At 39.9% G+C, this 17,357-nt stretch overlaps 1 protein-coding gene across 2 annotated transcripts in view; it reads right to left on the bottom strand.

Moving 5' to 3' along the window:
- dym (dymeclin) overlaps positions 1-17,357 on the bottom strand; it is a 51,802-nt gene that overhangs the window by 23,432 nt on the left and 11,013 nt on the right. For both annotated transcript variants that reach the window (XM_063889784.1, XM_063889785.1), the window contains exons 8-14: positions 17,022-17,161; positions 11,316-11,501; positions 11,008-11,186; positions 8,761-8,886; positions 8,508-8,621; positions 8,201-8,295; positions 4,809-4,908 (exon numbers count right to left, since the gene is read on the bottom strand). In XM_063889784.1, coding sequence (XP_063745854.1) covers positions 4,809-4,908; positions 8,201-8,295; positions 8,508-8,621; positions 8,761-8,886; positions 11,008-11,186; positions 11,316-11,501; positions 17,022-17,161 — 940 coding nt within the window. The remainder of the gene's footprint in view (positions 1-4,808; positions 4,909-8,200; positions 8,296-8,507; positions 8,622-8,760; positions 8,887-11,007; positions 11,187-11,315; positions 11,502-17,021; positions 17,162-17,357) is intronic.

Below are 17,357 nucleotides of genomic sequence, written 5' to 3'. Positions count from 1 at the left end.
TATTTTTCCACTTGCAAGCTGCTTCTCACAACATCAAGATCAATTCAGAAGAACCTGGTTTGACAAGCTAGTTATTAATCCTCCTCATGCCGTACTGCAGGACTGAAATGTTAAATGCATAGGCGCCCGTTACCTTCCTCTTTGCTCTCTTCCTCTCCACCCCTCTGGGTATTTTCACATAGAATGACGAGAAGCGATGTGTGTGCGCACTGTAACCTCTGATTTCAGGGAAAGCGTTATGAGAATGTACATCAGTCTTGTGGGGGGAATTGGTTCTACATCAAAAGACTATAAGAAATATGACAGCTTCCATCACACTTCAGTCAATCATGCCCTGCCATGTTAACCATGTATGAAGGGAGGCACTGATCTCTGCCCCTGCACACAATGTTGTGCTATAGAGTCTCCATCAGCACAGTGGAATTCAAAGAAAATGTGAGGCCTGGTGATTAAACTCCCATATTAAACAATCCCAAGACTCACAAGTAGCGGTAGTTGAAGCCTATACTGAACATAATCATTTCAAATAAAATATTCAGAGGGAAGAGAGATCAGGAGAGGACATAAAGTATGGAAAAGAAAGAATTGAGAAGCACTTTCTTATGATACAGTCATACATTTTCTACAGAGTTTTCCAGCAAGAGGAACACTTTACTGGTAATCCCTTTATTTAGCATGTATAAGCAGTACACACAACATTAAAAAAGGGTTTAAATATAACTATAATTTAGTTGTTTTAGCATTAGTCTTTAGTAATGTATTCATTAACGAGTATTCCTCCTATGTGCATCAAGCGGCGTCTGCGGTATGGAAAGATAATTAAGGACAATATAGTGAAACAGAGTTGTAATGTTATTTAAATCATGTATTAATACAAGTCATATATATGTCTAAATGTGTTGTCAGTACATGTAACTGTTTAAATGTCTTTGTAGCTGCTTACAGTATAACTACATTATCACGTTTTATAAAAAATGTGTTGCGTTTTTTATTTTGTTTATACTTTTACATACAACAAAAATGTTTGATTGATTGTTGATAGATTTGCGAATAGACTGAGAATAAAGAAGAGAAAAAAACCGTTATGACCTAGACATGAAATGAGTGTGCTAGCCGATTTATTCGTCTGGCTCCTAATGGGACTTTGAAGGCTGTATTTATGTACTGGTCGGTATGACTATGTCTGAGTCATCAACTGACAATGTAAAACACCTTTAGGCAAGGCAATAAAGAATGCACCCTAAAAAAAAAGGATTGTCTGATGGTACGTTAATCCACTTTCAAAACTACAGTCAGGATGAATGGGATTTTGCAAAACAGTTTTGTAGCCTAATATTAAAGTGGCAAATTCCTGAAAAGCCTGATAATAAACAGTAGGCATAATGTTTATTATCAGTTATCATATCTCCGGGCTCTGTTTTTTCCCTAAACAAAGGGAATGGTGCTACTAAGCTAATGCATGTGTCTACTCTGGCTATTAAAAACAGATCACAGATTGTGACTCAACCAGCGGACATAAACACATAGACAGGGTGGTCCAACATGCTTCTGGCGTTCTGTGTGTGTGTGTGTGTGTGTGTGTGTGTGTAGTAGTCTTTTCCCAGAAATGCGTAGCAGTAAACAGACGAAGAGGCACAGAAGTAACATTACCACTGGCTGGGAGCATAAACAGTGACACACAACGCAAATGCAATGCGACCCAGCACAGCCCCATACTTATTTTCATACACGTGTGTGTGTGTGTGTGTGTGTGTGTGTGTGTGTGTGTGTGTGTGTGTGTGTGTGTACGAGCACATACTGCATGTCACTGCACATATCTCAAAGGGCAAGGAAAAAAAAAAACATGTGCAATCAGAGGTGCAGAGAGCAATTGTGGGGCCCCCCGAGAGAGATGCCCTGCTTGGACTGGGAGCCTCTGGCTGTCCCCCTGGGGCTCAAGGAGGCCCTTACCCTTCACTCTTTCTTCCCTGACACTAACCAGACACAGCAGCACATACACATTCAGGGATCGGGGGCGGGGGCTCTGTGTGTATAGGTATATATGAGAGAAATACCAAGAGGCAGACATCAAGAGGGAGGGAAATGCAGGGGGGATACAGAGAAAAAAGCAGGAGACGTTTACACATACGCAGAAAGCCCCCAGCTTTAACCCGCAGCTTAGAACATTTGTTGACGTTTTTTCATATCCTCCTCTCAGTCTCTCCCTCGTAAAAGAGAGCAATTACATGTTCAGGACAATCCCACATTAAACAAACATTAGTTCTCTCTCCAGAGCCAGACTCAGCCAAATTACATTGTTTCCAGATGCCCATCACAAGCCAACCCTCTCTCTTCAAACCCCCCCCCAGCTTTTGTTTAGCTTGTAGATGACACTATCAACCATAACTTCACTTGTATGGAATAAGCTTCCTTTCCTACTACAGTTGTAACAGTTAAATAGCGGTTTATTTTTCATCTAGGATTTCATTCTTTCGTTGATTTAAACAAATTAATCAGCTATTTGCTTAAAAATGTGAGTATAAACAATAAATGCGAAGACAGTCTAAGTCGTTTACAGTGTATATATATACACAAATTACACAGCATGAACATCCTGACACAGTATCTGCAGAAAGTAAATAATACTGTGTAAAATAAACTGCAGCGTAATGGGTCAGTTCTGTTGTTTCTTCTAGAGATCTCATCAGAAAAGGATATTACTATGTATGACAAAACAAGTTATCTTAATATGTCATGTTTGGTTCTGGAGAAAAAGACTAATTGTTATTTATAATAAAGTCTTGGTAGTATCCCTTTTGATAAGGTTTACATTTGAAACCCTCTTAATATGCCATACTCTTATCCTTGACAGTGGCACTTTAAGGTTCATGCTAACTTTAGCATGCTTACAACCACACAATGACAATGCTAACATGTTGAGCAGGTTCACCATCTTAGTTTAGTCTGTTAGGTGGGTGTGCTCATGCTCAGAAGACAAACAATACAATGTGTTCTTCTCTTCATTCAAGAGATGTTAATACAGCTGAAAGGTGACTTTAGCTGTAAACAGTATTCTATGGGAACCAATGTCACATTAAGTTAGTATAGTCTAAGCTCAAGGATAACTGCGGTATCAGAAAAAAGTGGACCAGTTCTGTCTCAAAAGTCTATGACCCAGACAGAATGCCAGACACTGTTCTTGGAAAAAACACTTATTGTAAAATTCCCATGAAATAATCCTGAAAATGTGACACATGCCATTGAGCAACACACTGGAACTCTACCAAAAGCAGCAACGCTGTTCAGTTGACATTACGGTCCGACCGCTTACTGTGTCTGCGTGCATTTGTCTCGTTTGTTTTCACAATTATTAAATTCACTCTCGTATGGAAACATCTGGCTGGACGGATATATTTAACAGAGAAGATATAATCAAGGCAAACAGAACTCTCTTTATGTTGTTCTTTTACATTTTTAGTCATATGTTATGGGCATTTATGCATGTGTGTGTAAATAAAACAGAGCATTAAAAGAAGCCCTGAAGGGAGGACGCATCAAAACAAAGCTGAATAATTGCATTTTATATGTTTTTATGGATGTGTGTGTGTGTGTGTGTGTGTGTGTGTGTGTGTGTGTGTGTGTGTGTGTGTGTGTGTGTGTGTGTGTGTGTGTGTGTGTGTGTGTGTGTGCATATTTGTTTGTGCACAGATGTCTGTTTGTAAGGGGGGCTCATCAGACAGCAGCTACATGGTTGAAGAAGCACTCAAATACACTCACGTTTCCACAAGACCTGAGGGCATCTATGGGGACCTCCTAATACATCTCCAACCCCCAAACACACACACACACTAACACAAATATGTTTACGCACTCACACTTATCTCGGACCTAGCAAATCTAATGAGACAGCCAGACTGAGACGTGTACAGACAAACCTGAAGGCAGAAGTGGCTGAACACAAACACAGACAGTTACAGAGTCAATAATAAAGAGAGGGTACGCAGTGGTCAGGTGTGTTGTCCAAACAAGATCCATTGATTACGACTGCATTGGGACGACATCATTTTGAAATGCCCACCTTTATTTAGTAATGTGGTGCTGTTAAGATTTCAATTTCAGATCAACATTGATGTTTCAGGGAGATCTCAATATCACTGCGTTGCCAAATCAACAGCTGAGAAATCCAATACCACTTTCACATCTGTATTCTTAATATGCAGCTTCAGTAGGCAGATGTTTGGTTTAGACTGAAGTCTTCCTACCAGCACCTATTAAAGCTTACTAATTACAATGATGTCTTAATTATCTTTAATTCAAACAAAAGAAACAAATAGTCCCGTACATAAGCACTAGGCCTGCTGTCTCGATCTTCTTTTCCAATAAGCCAGAAGGCGAATAATTACAAAATATGTCAAATGTTATATAAATTATTTAAGACAACATTCATCTATCAGGCCAAAGTTGATGAATTAAAGACTTAATTCATCAGTTTGGCAATGACCGATAAACTGATTGCATCATCTTTTCATTTTGTTATTTAGGTTAATGGCTGTCTTTTTTCATCTCAACTATAAACATTTTATATTTTCCTTTTAACATCTTTTTATTTGAATGTATTGTCTGTAGATAGATTTTGTTACCTCTGTTGCATTATCCCTCCTAACATCTTTTTCATATTATTGGCAGGGTATTGAAACTCACATTGTTTTATTCATCCTGTATTGTTAGAGAAGGCACATTTAAATAGTGCCAATAGCAGCTTGATATATCTATGTGTTTTTGTATTTCATGTATTTATTTCCTTATCTATTTGTGCATATGTTACTCACGTAGTCGGGCAAGGCAGTGTTGTCTCCCTGTCTGCCTCTCAGAGACTGCGTTGCCTGCTCCAAAACCTTGTTGTGCTTCTTTGACAGCAGGGCAAACAAACTGCGGGAGAGACACAGAGAGAGGGAATGAGTGAGTGAGAGCAGCAACGACAGATGAATGATACACTTCACCAAATGAAACCGAATACACAGTTGTCACACTACACCATGTAATTAATGTGCTGTAAATACTCCAACAGTGACCTTTACTCAGCTTAACTGAGGAGAGAAGCCTTTATTAAAAAACAGATTATTATTAGAGACCGGCGTGTTTTGCTTTTAAATGAGGCCATTCAAATACTGAATAATGATTCATTTTGAAATCAAAAAATAATAATTAAAAAGGACAGTTTTAGAAATGAAGTCTTTAATATGTAAATATTTTGTTTAATTTACCATTACAACTAGTTTTTCAATAACGTGGCTATATTCAGGCCTGCGGAGTTCACAGCTTTGTTTTCTCCGTAGTACATTTTCCATCTTTTTTGCATATGTGTGTGTTGATGTTCTGCCATTTGACCCACAAGATATCTAACTTGCTTTAACCTTTATTGTGTGTGTACGGGACAGCCTGATTGGATGTGATGGCTGTACACATCGACATAGTACAGGTAAGAGTATGCTTCGGTAGCATTGAGGTGGGTCCATACACACACGCATGTACCTTAAAATAATAGAAGAAAACAAGTTCTACAACAGGATTTGTGTAAAGATGGATTCATCTTGTTGACTTCTTTATTACATCTTAATTTATTACTGAGTCTTACACGTCAGAGTCTCATATCATATTCATTGCAGTGTTTATCATAATTATAAGTGACCTTCTGTTTTAATTACAACTTTTTAATAGTCTTTCCCCAGGCCCCGAGGCTGTTGAATGTTTAATTTGTGTGTCAATCAAGGAAAAAATTGCAGAATAGATGAAATTCAATGACAGCAAAGGGGTAGGTAATCTCAGATGCAGAGCTCAGCTAAGCCCCTTAAAGCTACACCTGTCCATCTGTCAACACACACACACACACACACACACACACACACACACACACACACACACACACACACACACACACACACACACACACACACACACACACACACACACACACACACACACACACACACACACACACCATCAACATTCTTTCTGCAGGCTAATTGGCCCAATGATAGCTGAATGAAGATACCTGAGCAGCTATGAGGAGGTCTACTTGTTATCTACAGAACCACTGTCAAAGGTCCTATTAGCCATGAGTACTTAATGGGACATGTTGTACTATCTAGTCAGTTTTTCTTATTCTAAATGAGACCACCGACCAAGTTCCACCTGGGACATTTGCCCTACAATTACATCCCTCATTTTTGGAGAGGCAGTGACGGACCCAGCCCGGGGAACAGCGACACAGAATGTCTTCAACACTGCTGGCCTGATCCCAAAATCTGTTATGAGCCTGCAGTAACGACAGACATGGTCTCCACTGACATACTGAAGATGTAAAGGTGCTCTGTCCTTCCCAGTTCAAAGGATTATCCTCCTCCGGACACACACAGTGGGTGGTTACGTGCTGGCTACATGCATGTTCACACATTTATTTGAAGGCATGACCAACTGCAGATCATTTATTTTATCACCAAATTGGAAAAAAATGTCTTGGTATAGCCATTTTTGACTGTTGGTCAGATCAAAAAAGCCACAAATATTTCAGAAATCAAACAATTAATAGAATATCTGATGGATTTATTGGACACATGAGCATCTGCGGTGACAGAGGTGATTGTGGATACTGAGGAAAACAATGCAGCAAAAAGGGAATGCTGAGAGAGGATAAATTCTAAATAATAAGGAAAGATGCAGGCTGGTTGTGGAGGCAATTCAAACCCACTGTTGCCTCTAAACAAACAACACCAACTGCGATTCTCTTCGAGAGTCTATTATGAAGCAAAGTTCAGCACTGCCTGGCAGACATTTGGAAATTCCTGGCAGGAAATTCCCTTTATCAAGCCAGCCAGTTTAGCCTAGCCCTGGCCATCATATTCATTATCATTATTATTATCATCAGACATGGAGTCAGTTGCTCTACATCGCCACAGGATAGACATTCACAGACAGTGTTCCTCTCTGACTGAAAACACCACAGAGTCACAGATATGGAGAGAGAGACACTGGCAGCGAGATAAGAGGATCCTTGAGTGTGTGTGAATGTGTGCACGTCTTCAAGAAGGAAACTTTCCTTCCTGTGCGTCTGGAGTTCACAAACACTCACGATTGACTTGATGTGTGCGGTTTGGACCTATTCTTTAAAGTCATTCACTTCCTCACGTCCCAAATCCTTTCCTTCAGTTATTTTGTGTTACATAATGAAGTGTTATGTTATTCTCTACACAAGCACACCCCCCCTCTCAATATTTTAGCTCTTAGTTTCTTCTGCAGCAGCCACTGTCAAGTTACTATAACGGTCATTAGACACAAACTTCCACCCGTGTCTTATGACCATTTCTTCCTCTGTTTTGCATCTTTGCTCACACAGATAAAGATTGTGTCATGTCCTGCTTTCTTATTAAATGTGATATACACTTAGTATGCTGTTGATTTCAGTTCAAAAAACTACAAAAATGTTGGACAGGAAGTTCTCTCTTTGCTACAGCTCTTTTCCAGGCAGACTTTAACCATATTCATGCTCCGAGGAAGGCCTCTGGCCATAACACATTTACGTCTTTGATGGTAGGCCAACTCTTCCACCGGATTATCAGATTCATATATTTAAGTACCCAGTTTCTCTTTTTTATTCAACTTCTCAGCCATAAAGGAAGCGCGTTCAGCACAGTTTAGAGTTAGTAGGGGTCGGAGAAGTGGCAATGATATGAGACAATTTTGTCTAAAGTCAGCAACTTTGCCATACCATTTATACTGTGGTAGTCATTTTTTATCATCCCTAGGTGTATTAAACCATTGAAATGCTGCAAGTGAAAAAGCAAGACTGTTTAAAGGGGAATATTGGATCGTTGTGACTAAGTGACTGTAACGTGATATTTAATCCACTAAATAAACCGAAGAAATGCAGCTCTGTCTGGTTCTTTTATATGTTAGCAATTCCTCAATTTATTTATATCTATTTTGAAGATATAATGACTACTATATGCATATCGCCCACACTTAGATGGAGGTTAAGAAGACAGTCAAATGAAAAGGTCAAGATTCAGAATCAGTAATTAAACAACTTTACTTTTTGTTTCAAACCACAAAAGACTGAATAAGTCAATTATAAAATGGAATAAAAGGAGAAAAAAAGCTAAAAATAAACTCAATATATCATCATCTGTCCCACTCTCTCTGTCATGGTTCAGTACTTCCTCACCTGATGATACGTTGGGCAGCATACTGGTGAAGACAACGAAACTGGGCTGACATGTTCGCAAGGGCAGCGAGGCAGTTGGTGTGGAGGTACTTATCCTGCGGAGGATGGACCAAACAAAAATGAAAATGTTAATTATGTTACTGCAAAGCAACAAATGACTCTGTAGTATCAATCTATACGGTTCCATCTTAACAAATGCCATATGGAGGATGTGGATGTACAATAATTACCATTTGAATAAATGTTATTTGGTTTCTGAATGCACTGCTGTTTGGAAACTGTGTGAATGAATCTGTTTTAAACGTACCCTTGTACGGGTCATGTTGAACTGGATGGTGCGGATGACCACCAAAATGAGCAAACTGCCAAGTGAGATCTCTGTCAATGTTCTCTCCGTGTACCATGTGATGTTCTTCAATTCCTGCAAGTGGGAGACACATAGAAATGAGACCTGACTTTTGAATTCATCAGGAATTATTCACCAGTTATTGCAAGTAAAAGACAGGGTTCAGTGCAATGGATTGAATGTACACAATATGTAATAAGTTGTGTCTGCCCACCACTTCATGGACGGAGCGATTGAAGGCGTCGTCCTCAGTGAGGATGAGGAGGATAATGAGGGCCATGTAGACATGATGAGAATTTCTGTCTTCCACGTGGTAAAGGATCTCGAGGATGGGTAACACCTGAGAGGAGGACAGGGTAGCAGAAGGGAGAGCTGAGCATGTGTAGTTGCAGAAAAAACATTCATTATATCCTTGGCACAAGATTTCACATTCAAACAGCCTGAAGGGACAGAAATATAAATATTAATCCTGCAACAAGCAATAACTAAGAAAGCTGAATTTCTTTTCTACAAAGCACAGGTATGCACAATTTAAGGTATAATTTGTATTTTTCTTTCAGTGAAAAGTAGCTTTTGTTGTCTAGCCAGGGGGCTTTGTTAAAGCTTTAACAACAAGTCAAATACAATTCTATTTTATTAGGGCTGCACATTATAGGTTTTTGTTTTATATCGACATTGTCATGCAATATCAACTTGCACAATATTGCATTCAGGGATTATTATAGTTAGTTGAAAGAGGGTAACCGTAGAAAACTGCTACACTACCATGTGGCTATTATTCTTTTGGTTATTGGAGCCTTTCGTATTCGTTCTGTTAAGTCAATTCCTTTTGAACTATTTTTTAATTCAACAAGCATTAGTTGTATTTTTTAAAGTGTTTGACTTTAGCAGTGTTAGTATCAAGTCAGAATCCTGCCAGAGTCCTGTATAAAAGCATATTAAATGTCAAGTAAAAAGTGGAAACATAGCAATATAGAAAAACTCAAATATAGACTTGATGGCCGAATAAAGTAGGGACATAATAAAACTGTAAAAGCTGCACTGCAGATACCCATTGAGAATATATTTACATTATTTACTAATTCATGGTGGCTGAACTATAGGCAGAGGCGGATGTTATATTCAGATATGCAGAACAGATGGTAAAAGTGATCCGCTAACGTCAACAGTGAAAATATTGTCTTCTCAGACTCATTCTATCGGAGTGAAAGCAGTTAGTAGCTAGCATGCTGAGCGATGAACCCACACAGATGCAGTGTTAGCTCATTACGCCGCAGTGCAGCCGTGCTTTGTTATGGCTAGACTCATTAGTAGCCCCCTACATAATAAGCTCAATCTAGACTGCTAATGGTACAATTTTATAATAGCAGCCACAAATGAGAAATAACAGAGAGGTCATGCTGATAGACATAAATTAATTTAATTGACCTGCGTTTTTTTTATAATGTGATGTCTATTAAAGTCATTTGCTGCATGTGTCTGCTGTTTGCCATGAATCTGTTGTTGTGATGCTTAACAGACTACTGTTTTCACCTCCTTTCTATTAAAATGAAATGACTTACTGTTGCACTGCACGAAAAAGCCTCACATGTGACAGTCCACAATGTTCATACGTAATACCATCTGACAAGCTGGTCTAGAGATTGATTTTCATTCACTAAATGCCTCAGTACATTCACTCTGCTGTAAGGAATAACTGGCACTGTCCCACATGGAACAGATAGCACCAGCTGCCACTGTATACATCCTCCCTGTTTTCCAAGCCACAGCATTTGGTCCAAGATGAAACGACTTCATGGCCATAACAATGCGTGTAAGAAGGCCTGCATAATGTGTTTGGTTGAGGATTGCCAAACCCAGTGTTCTTTGTTTCTGCTTTGTCAATAAACTACAACAGGACATATAAATGTCAGATTGAGACAGAAACAATTCAAATGCATACATGTGTGCAAAGAATGCTGGACCAATGAGCCCAAAAATGAACAAATTAAGGGTTTTAGGTTAGAGGTCTGAATTTAGCTTTGTGGTTAATACAAGCTTAAGAAATGTCAATGTGTTTTACTATGACACAGAATACAAAAGTAAATAACACTTTTGTGAATCTTAAGCTTTACCAATATTAGACAATGGCGGTTGTTAGATGCTATCTTGCCAAAAACAGGGATCTACTCAGTGGTGCTGGTTTAAGTTACGCAACCTTGGTGTAGATTTATTACAGCGTACTGTTAGCTTTTTTTCTTGTGGCGATTTATATACACATAGTAAAATCATTTAAGTAGCTTTCATTGGTAAAGATTATCTGTTGAACATGTAAATCTGAAAACTTTTTTTAGCCATAGAGCTTATTTTGCTTTATTATCCCAAATTGAATGGAAGCAATCCATTGTCTATTGAGAGAAACAGGGCGATGTAACTGTGCAGCACATTAAGTAACTACGGTCTTCATTAGCATTCTACCCACCAGATTGTCCATGTCCGTCCTGGAGAGCATGTATGTCCTCATGTTAGCGTTCTGGTGAAGAAGGGTGTACAATAGAAGTGTGGCCTGGTCAGAGCGCTGCTGCTCACACAGCGCTGTGTACAGACTGTTGAAGTTGATCTGGAAGGTGTGAGGCTGCTCAGCGGACATTGAAGATGTGTCTGCATGAGGAGGAGTAAATATTGTCAGGATGATTATTTTATCACATTCGTTCATTAACAGCCGGTACATGTAACACACGTGAATGACTCTTTAATAATAACAACAGAGTAAAACAAACAGATATATACCTTGTGTGTTTCTGAAACATGTGATGGCCTGGCGGTAGGGGTTTGGCCAGTCAGGCCCGTCTGTCAGATTGGCGAGCACCAGCAGTAACAGGAGGCTCTGATTGGACAATGGTAAGGGGTTGTGTTCCTGATCTACACCGGCTTTGTTGCCAGCTCCTCCTAATGTGAAGACACTCCATAACCCACCTGAAGACAGACACATAAAGAGTGCACAGATAAAAATATATTCCCCAAAAGAACATTGAAAAACCATGTTTTTTTATACCCAAAATGCCTTTTTAGTTATTTATGACTTCCATACCTGGTGCGTTCATACATTTTTGCAAGTTGTTGTGTTTTTTTCCAGTTTGTGTTACATTAAATGGCAATACTTCAGATAAATTGATATTATTAGTTTAATTGAAGTCGCTTTAAGCACAGAAAAAATGTAATGATCCTCTTCTCAAACACACATCCCTGTGTCAGTACAACACACTGATGGATGGATCTTTGCAGGCCTCATGAATAGTCAGGTTGTGAATATTCAACCTTTTCTAGAAAGCATTTTAGTATTCCCACTACGTGCAGCTCTTCAGCCTTTAACTGATTTACGCTTCATGAGGAGTCGAATGCAAAAGAGTATGTGCAGTCAGACTCATGTAATCAAGGCCAGACTGGGCACAATGGAGTCACGCACCACAGTTTGAAGCACCTGAAATTTGAAACAACATAGACGGCGCCGCAGAACAAAGAGAAACTGGAACTACCGGCCAACTGGAGCAGGGTTCGTTTTTCTTGTTGGGGGATGAGAGGCAGCTGATATTCCTACAGAGCCGCAGAAGTGCTGGTGCTTTCAGGCGTCACTGGAAGCACGAGAAGCATGAACACCAAGGTACACAGATGACAGTCTGTGGCTCCTGCACGTCTAGCCACACAGAAAGCACGGACCAAGCTCAGTGTGACCATGTGGAGCAGGTTCCCACTGACCAAGCTACTGAATTTGAGGTGAAGCCAAGTGCATTTGTTGCCATCTAGTGGAGCATCATGGAACAGCAAATCGGTGTATCTGAACTTGCACACACTCTTCTTGGTGTGAGAGTAAAGTCATCGTGATCTAACTATGACACACTCAGTTCAATCGGCTACTGAACCAACAAGAAAGTGAGTCAAACAAACAAAGAGACATTTGCTCAAAACATTATAGGGGTGAAATTCCTCACATACACTGAGGCCACATCCCAGTGTCCTCTTGGTGTACAGTTTTGAAAGGAAGCAGACAGAACAACTTGTGACTGTTTTAAAAGTTTTACTGGTTGTTCATCAATTATGCCCTGCCTCAGGGTTTCCATCCATCAACTTGTGTTGAATTATTAGTAACATCCGTGGTTTGCCTTTAAATTTACAACAGCATAGCAAAGTCAGTCACTCAATCTGAATAGGGGTTTTTAAATGTGTATGCAACTCTTGCTCGAAGTTGAATGATATTTTTATTTAAAAAGGACATCAATAACCTGCATATACATTGAAAAAAAGAAAACCCCAAAAGACAGAATACATCAGTTGTCAGTATGTCTGTCTTTCTCTCTCGATACACGATACAGGATACAATATCTTCAAAAAAGAGAGGGCCAATTCATGACGGAGCCCAGTTCATCTCATCACTGGCACCACACTGACTAGCCCAACAGTGTCAGAGAGCCCGGTCTGGCAGCCACATTTCCTGCACTCTCGAACACACTTACTCTCACACACACATTCACAGGGCTCTACTCTATTTTACCTTAGAGGGTGCTGTTTGTTATCCGGCTGGCTTGACTCCCTCTGCCTGTCTCCCTGCCCACCACATAAACCCAATAATGCTACACTGCTATGGCCTGCTCCGGCCCTGGCCTGAAGCCCAGTGGAAAAAGAGGAGGCCAATGTGAAGAGGAGGAAAGGGAAGGGAAGAGTGAGGAAAAGAGAAGGTCATACACAGACAAGGAGGCTGGCACGCTTAAAATCAGAAAAATCTGGGCTTCGGGACTCGAGGGCAGCAAAGGCATCTTTCTGTTAGACACGCAACTCAACTGCACCCACAAAGTCTTAATTTACTTGAGCCTGTATCCATAACAACATATGAAATGTATCTTTTCATCTCTTAAAGGCCTTTATTACCAACAGATATCTCCTAGGCTCCGTGCAATATTAGCACGTTGTAAATGCTTATTAAAATCCATTAAGTTAGGCTGGAATGCAGCCTTGGTTTAAGGAAATAAAGCCTTTCATAATGATCCCAACTATCAAACACGACTGCTGGCTTACATATTCAAACCCAAATATCATCAGTCAATCAAATATGTGCCATTTTGAAATATTCAGGTTGTACGCAATCCCTTCTAAGTATCTTCCCCCTGACATCCAATTCACCTGAACATGACCAGGCACCAAATGATGATTGAAATGATGGGTATCTCTCTCACACACACACACACACACACACACACACACACACGCACGCACGCACGCACGCCAGTGGGGCCCTTAAATGATGCTGCTGCTGTTATTACATTGTTTATTGGGGTAATATCATTACCTTACTGTCCTTTAGAATCGCCAGAGTACTTCATGTGTTCAGTCTGAATTAAATTAGAACAAACTGTGTTGCTACCGGTTGATGGCGGTGAATGAAATGTCAAAGGATCACCAAAATTATGAGGATACGTTATTTGGGAAACAGTGTGTGCGCCAAATTTTGTGGCAAACCTTTGAATATATTTGTTGGGATGATTGAAAATCTTTGCGCTAATTGAAAAGCTGGTTAGTTCAGTAGTTATTGATATTACAGGCAGACCGAGGTAGAGGACCAACAGACCAACACTGACTATAGTATGAATACAATATAAACATCACCAGTACGTATAAATCGTCAAAAGATTCTATGTTCGCTAGTGCCACATATGCTTGAACACCAACATCAGTTGCCTCTGGAGACGCCAGAGGAGGGAGCTGAGGTGGGGAGTATGTTCTCAAAGTCAGAGCCAAGAACATACCCTTCAGTGCATATGTAGATGTGAACGCCTGGTGACCGGACACAGACATAATGTGCTACTTACTTATTTACTTGCATAACACAGAAGAAAATATGCCATCAGGGCTTTAGGCCGATGCCTTGGCAAAGCACACATATACACACACAAAGTACGTCCAACCCATTGTGATTATCCAAAAATGTACATGGGGAAACATGCAGTACAGTCAATAAACAAACACACTATTCTGATATGCTCACACAAATGAAAATATATACCCAGTCCAAAAGCCTTCAAACAAAAACATATGCAACAAATGAAAACATTCCCCAGACTTAGAGGGATTTTGTATCAAATGATCAGAATCATAATAAGAAGCTTCGGCTAAAAATCTATCCATAAACCCTTTAACAGTTAAAAAAGCAACATTTCTGTTAAGTGTGCTACGCTGATGATGACCTAACCCTCATACATGTAAGGATAGAAAGCTGTTTGTGGTGCTGTCACCATCAATGGAGTAGATTGGGATGATAGGAGAAGCAGAGAGAAGAGGCAGTTACTGTAAGCCTCTTGATATCAAACACGGGGATCGCACACAAGATATTGTCATGTGTTTCTGTTGGTAGGCAGACTGATAGCTCAGAAAAGTATTGTGCATGGAGACTCAGAAATGTAAATAATTGAATAGTATTTTCAACATTTACACCAGTTCATATTATCAAGCATAATCATGGCCAGGGAAATTCTAAATTGTGAAAGCCTGACACTGATAATACATAGAGTGAAGAAGAGTCATATTAAGTTGAATGATAAAAATGAAAGTGTAGGAGGAGGAGAGGAGAGAGAAGAGTTGCCAGTCTGGGTGATAATCCCCCTGCAGACTCTCGTTCAGACTCAGACAGCAGAGTGTGTAAAAGCGAGAGAGGAAAAGACATCCTATCCGCCCACACACTCACATGGCGACGAAATGAAGCACTGCTTTGCTTTGCCAATGACCAGTGCTGTATCTGGGGGGGGGAAGCCAGAGCGCCTATGAATGCGAGTGTGTACGCATGAATGGTTTTACATGCTGCTAACATGACTAGCAGTTTGCTATAAAAAGCATGAATGCAAAGTAGGTTGTGGTAGTGTTGTCTGGTCCAGTACACCATACAGTATGTGGGTTTACAGACTTCATAGAGCATTTAGGCCCCTCGTTTGGACCTTCACTGATTTGTAGATACACAGTTTGTAACACAGGCTTTCTGCCAAGACTAAAAATATGACATTATATAACTGTTTACATGATATAAGGCTAAATCACAAATTGTTCTAACATAATTATTTTCCCCACAATGTGCATCATTAGTTTGAAGAGGTGGCTTTCAAAGAATTGGCTTTCACTTGTGTGATCCAACGTTTTCAACAAATCCAAAGTGTTGTCTATTCAATTTTGCATTTACGATTTCCAAAATTCACATGCTTTAACTTATTCTGTATCAATCCATAGTTGTGGGCATTTAACCTTCCAATCTTATTTCCTTTCTCACCTGCCACACACACACACACAGAGAAGCATGCACCTGTATTAACTAACAACACCATAAATGACATTTATATCACTCCAATAATCAAATCAAGGTGGGGTTTTTTTTACATCCTTAAATATAATGACAGACCTTCACAGCTTTAATTGAAAATGTGTACAGCCCTACAATATTCTAACCATAGTAAACTGATATTTCTGTGTAAAATTGCTGCAAGTTCTTTTAACTGGCTGATTATTTCTTCTCATGCTGAAAAGTTAAGTAAATTGAACTAATATTTACTGCTTTTACAGAACAAAACTCTTGCACACACCAATTTCAACATCCAAATTAAAATGTGTGCTTTGCCAATCCCTGATGGCTGTGTGCATGGCCGAGACAGAGAGACGGGGAAAGAAAACAAGTGTTGTTTCTGAGCTCCGAGCATAAGAGCGCTTGTGTCTTTGTTGGTCTGTGCGTGTGTGTATAAGGGAGGCGGCTGCAGACAGACAGGCTCTAGGGGATTACAGAACAGGACAGGGCACCACAACTCATCGGGCCGATCACTGGCCACAGACAGACAGGCTGGGATGAATGCTGATGGCTCACTGATAGGAATCTGCCACCAACAACCGACAAAGAGCATTTATCTGTAGGGGAAACCCGGCCCTATTCTCACACTCAAACAAACATGCATTCAACACACACACGCAGCTGGATACACACACACACGCACTCTTTTCCTTTTTGAGATATCACTTTCATCCACAGTGCCATGGCTCGCACTTTCATTTCTCATATTAATCATATTTACCCCGCGTCGGCTCCAAGGAGAAAATAAATAAAAAATAAACTCAATTCTCCTCCTCCTTACTGTCTGGCACAAACCTCTATATTTTGACCATCATTCCCATAATTTCTGATGCCATTTCTACTCACCAGTTTAATTTGGTTGTGAGGAACATAGCAGAATCACTACAACAAACTGTGAGCAACAAGTGTGATTAAATACAAAAACATGATGATGGGTTTAAGTTAAACCAGGTTGACGCTTTGCAACAGTTTAAAACATTACCTATATTACCTACAGTTAAATATACATAAAAACTGGGGTTTTCTCTATCAAAATTGGGATATAAGTTGCACATATAATATGAATCTCCCTTTTGTTGTTTCTTTTTGTGTTATTTGTGTGTGGATGTGTGTACACATACTTGCCACCCCTGATGCAAGACCGTAGAGCAGGCCTCCTTCGGCTTTCTGCTCAAAGATGTGGGTCGCTGGAGGTGGACACTTCTCCTGCCTGATGAAGTTATAGAGCAGGGTCTTCACCAGCCGACTAGTTAAAGACAAACTGGGGAAAAGAGAGAGAAATGCAAAGAGAGTTTCAAAAAGACACCCGGGGCTTTCTTCAGATGCTACTGTCTATAGAATATTATAATAAAAGCCCTGAGGTTATAGAGTCCTGTGGCTTTAAAAGCTGTCCCTTACATGCTCAACTGAAGCATCAATTACATCTGACTGCACTCTACTGAATAGAGAATATGAAC

This window comes from Eleginops maclovinus, chromosome 8 (assembly GCF_036324505.1).
Source record: "Eleginops maclovinus isolate JMC-PN-2008 ecotype Puerto Natales chromosome 8, JC_Emac_rtc_rv5, whole genome shotgun sequence".
In the NCBI taxonomy this organism is placed as follows: Eukaryota; Metazoa; Chordata; class Actinopteri; order Perciformes; family Eleginopidae; genus Eleginops; species Eleginops maclovinus.
The sequence above is the reverse complement of the archived record's forward strand: the minus strand, read 5'-3'. Positions and strand labels throughout refer to the sequence as shown.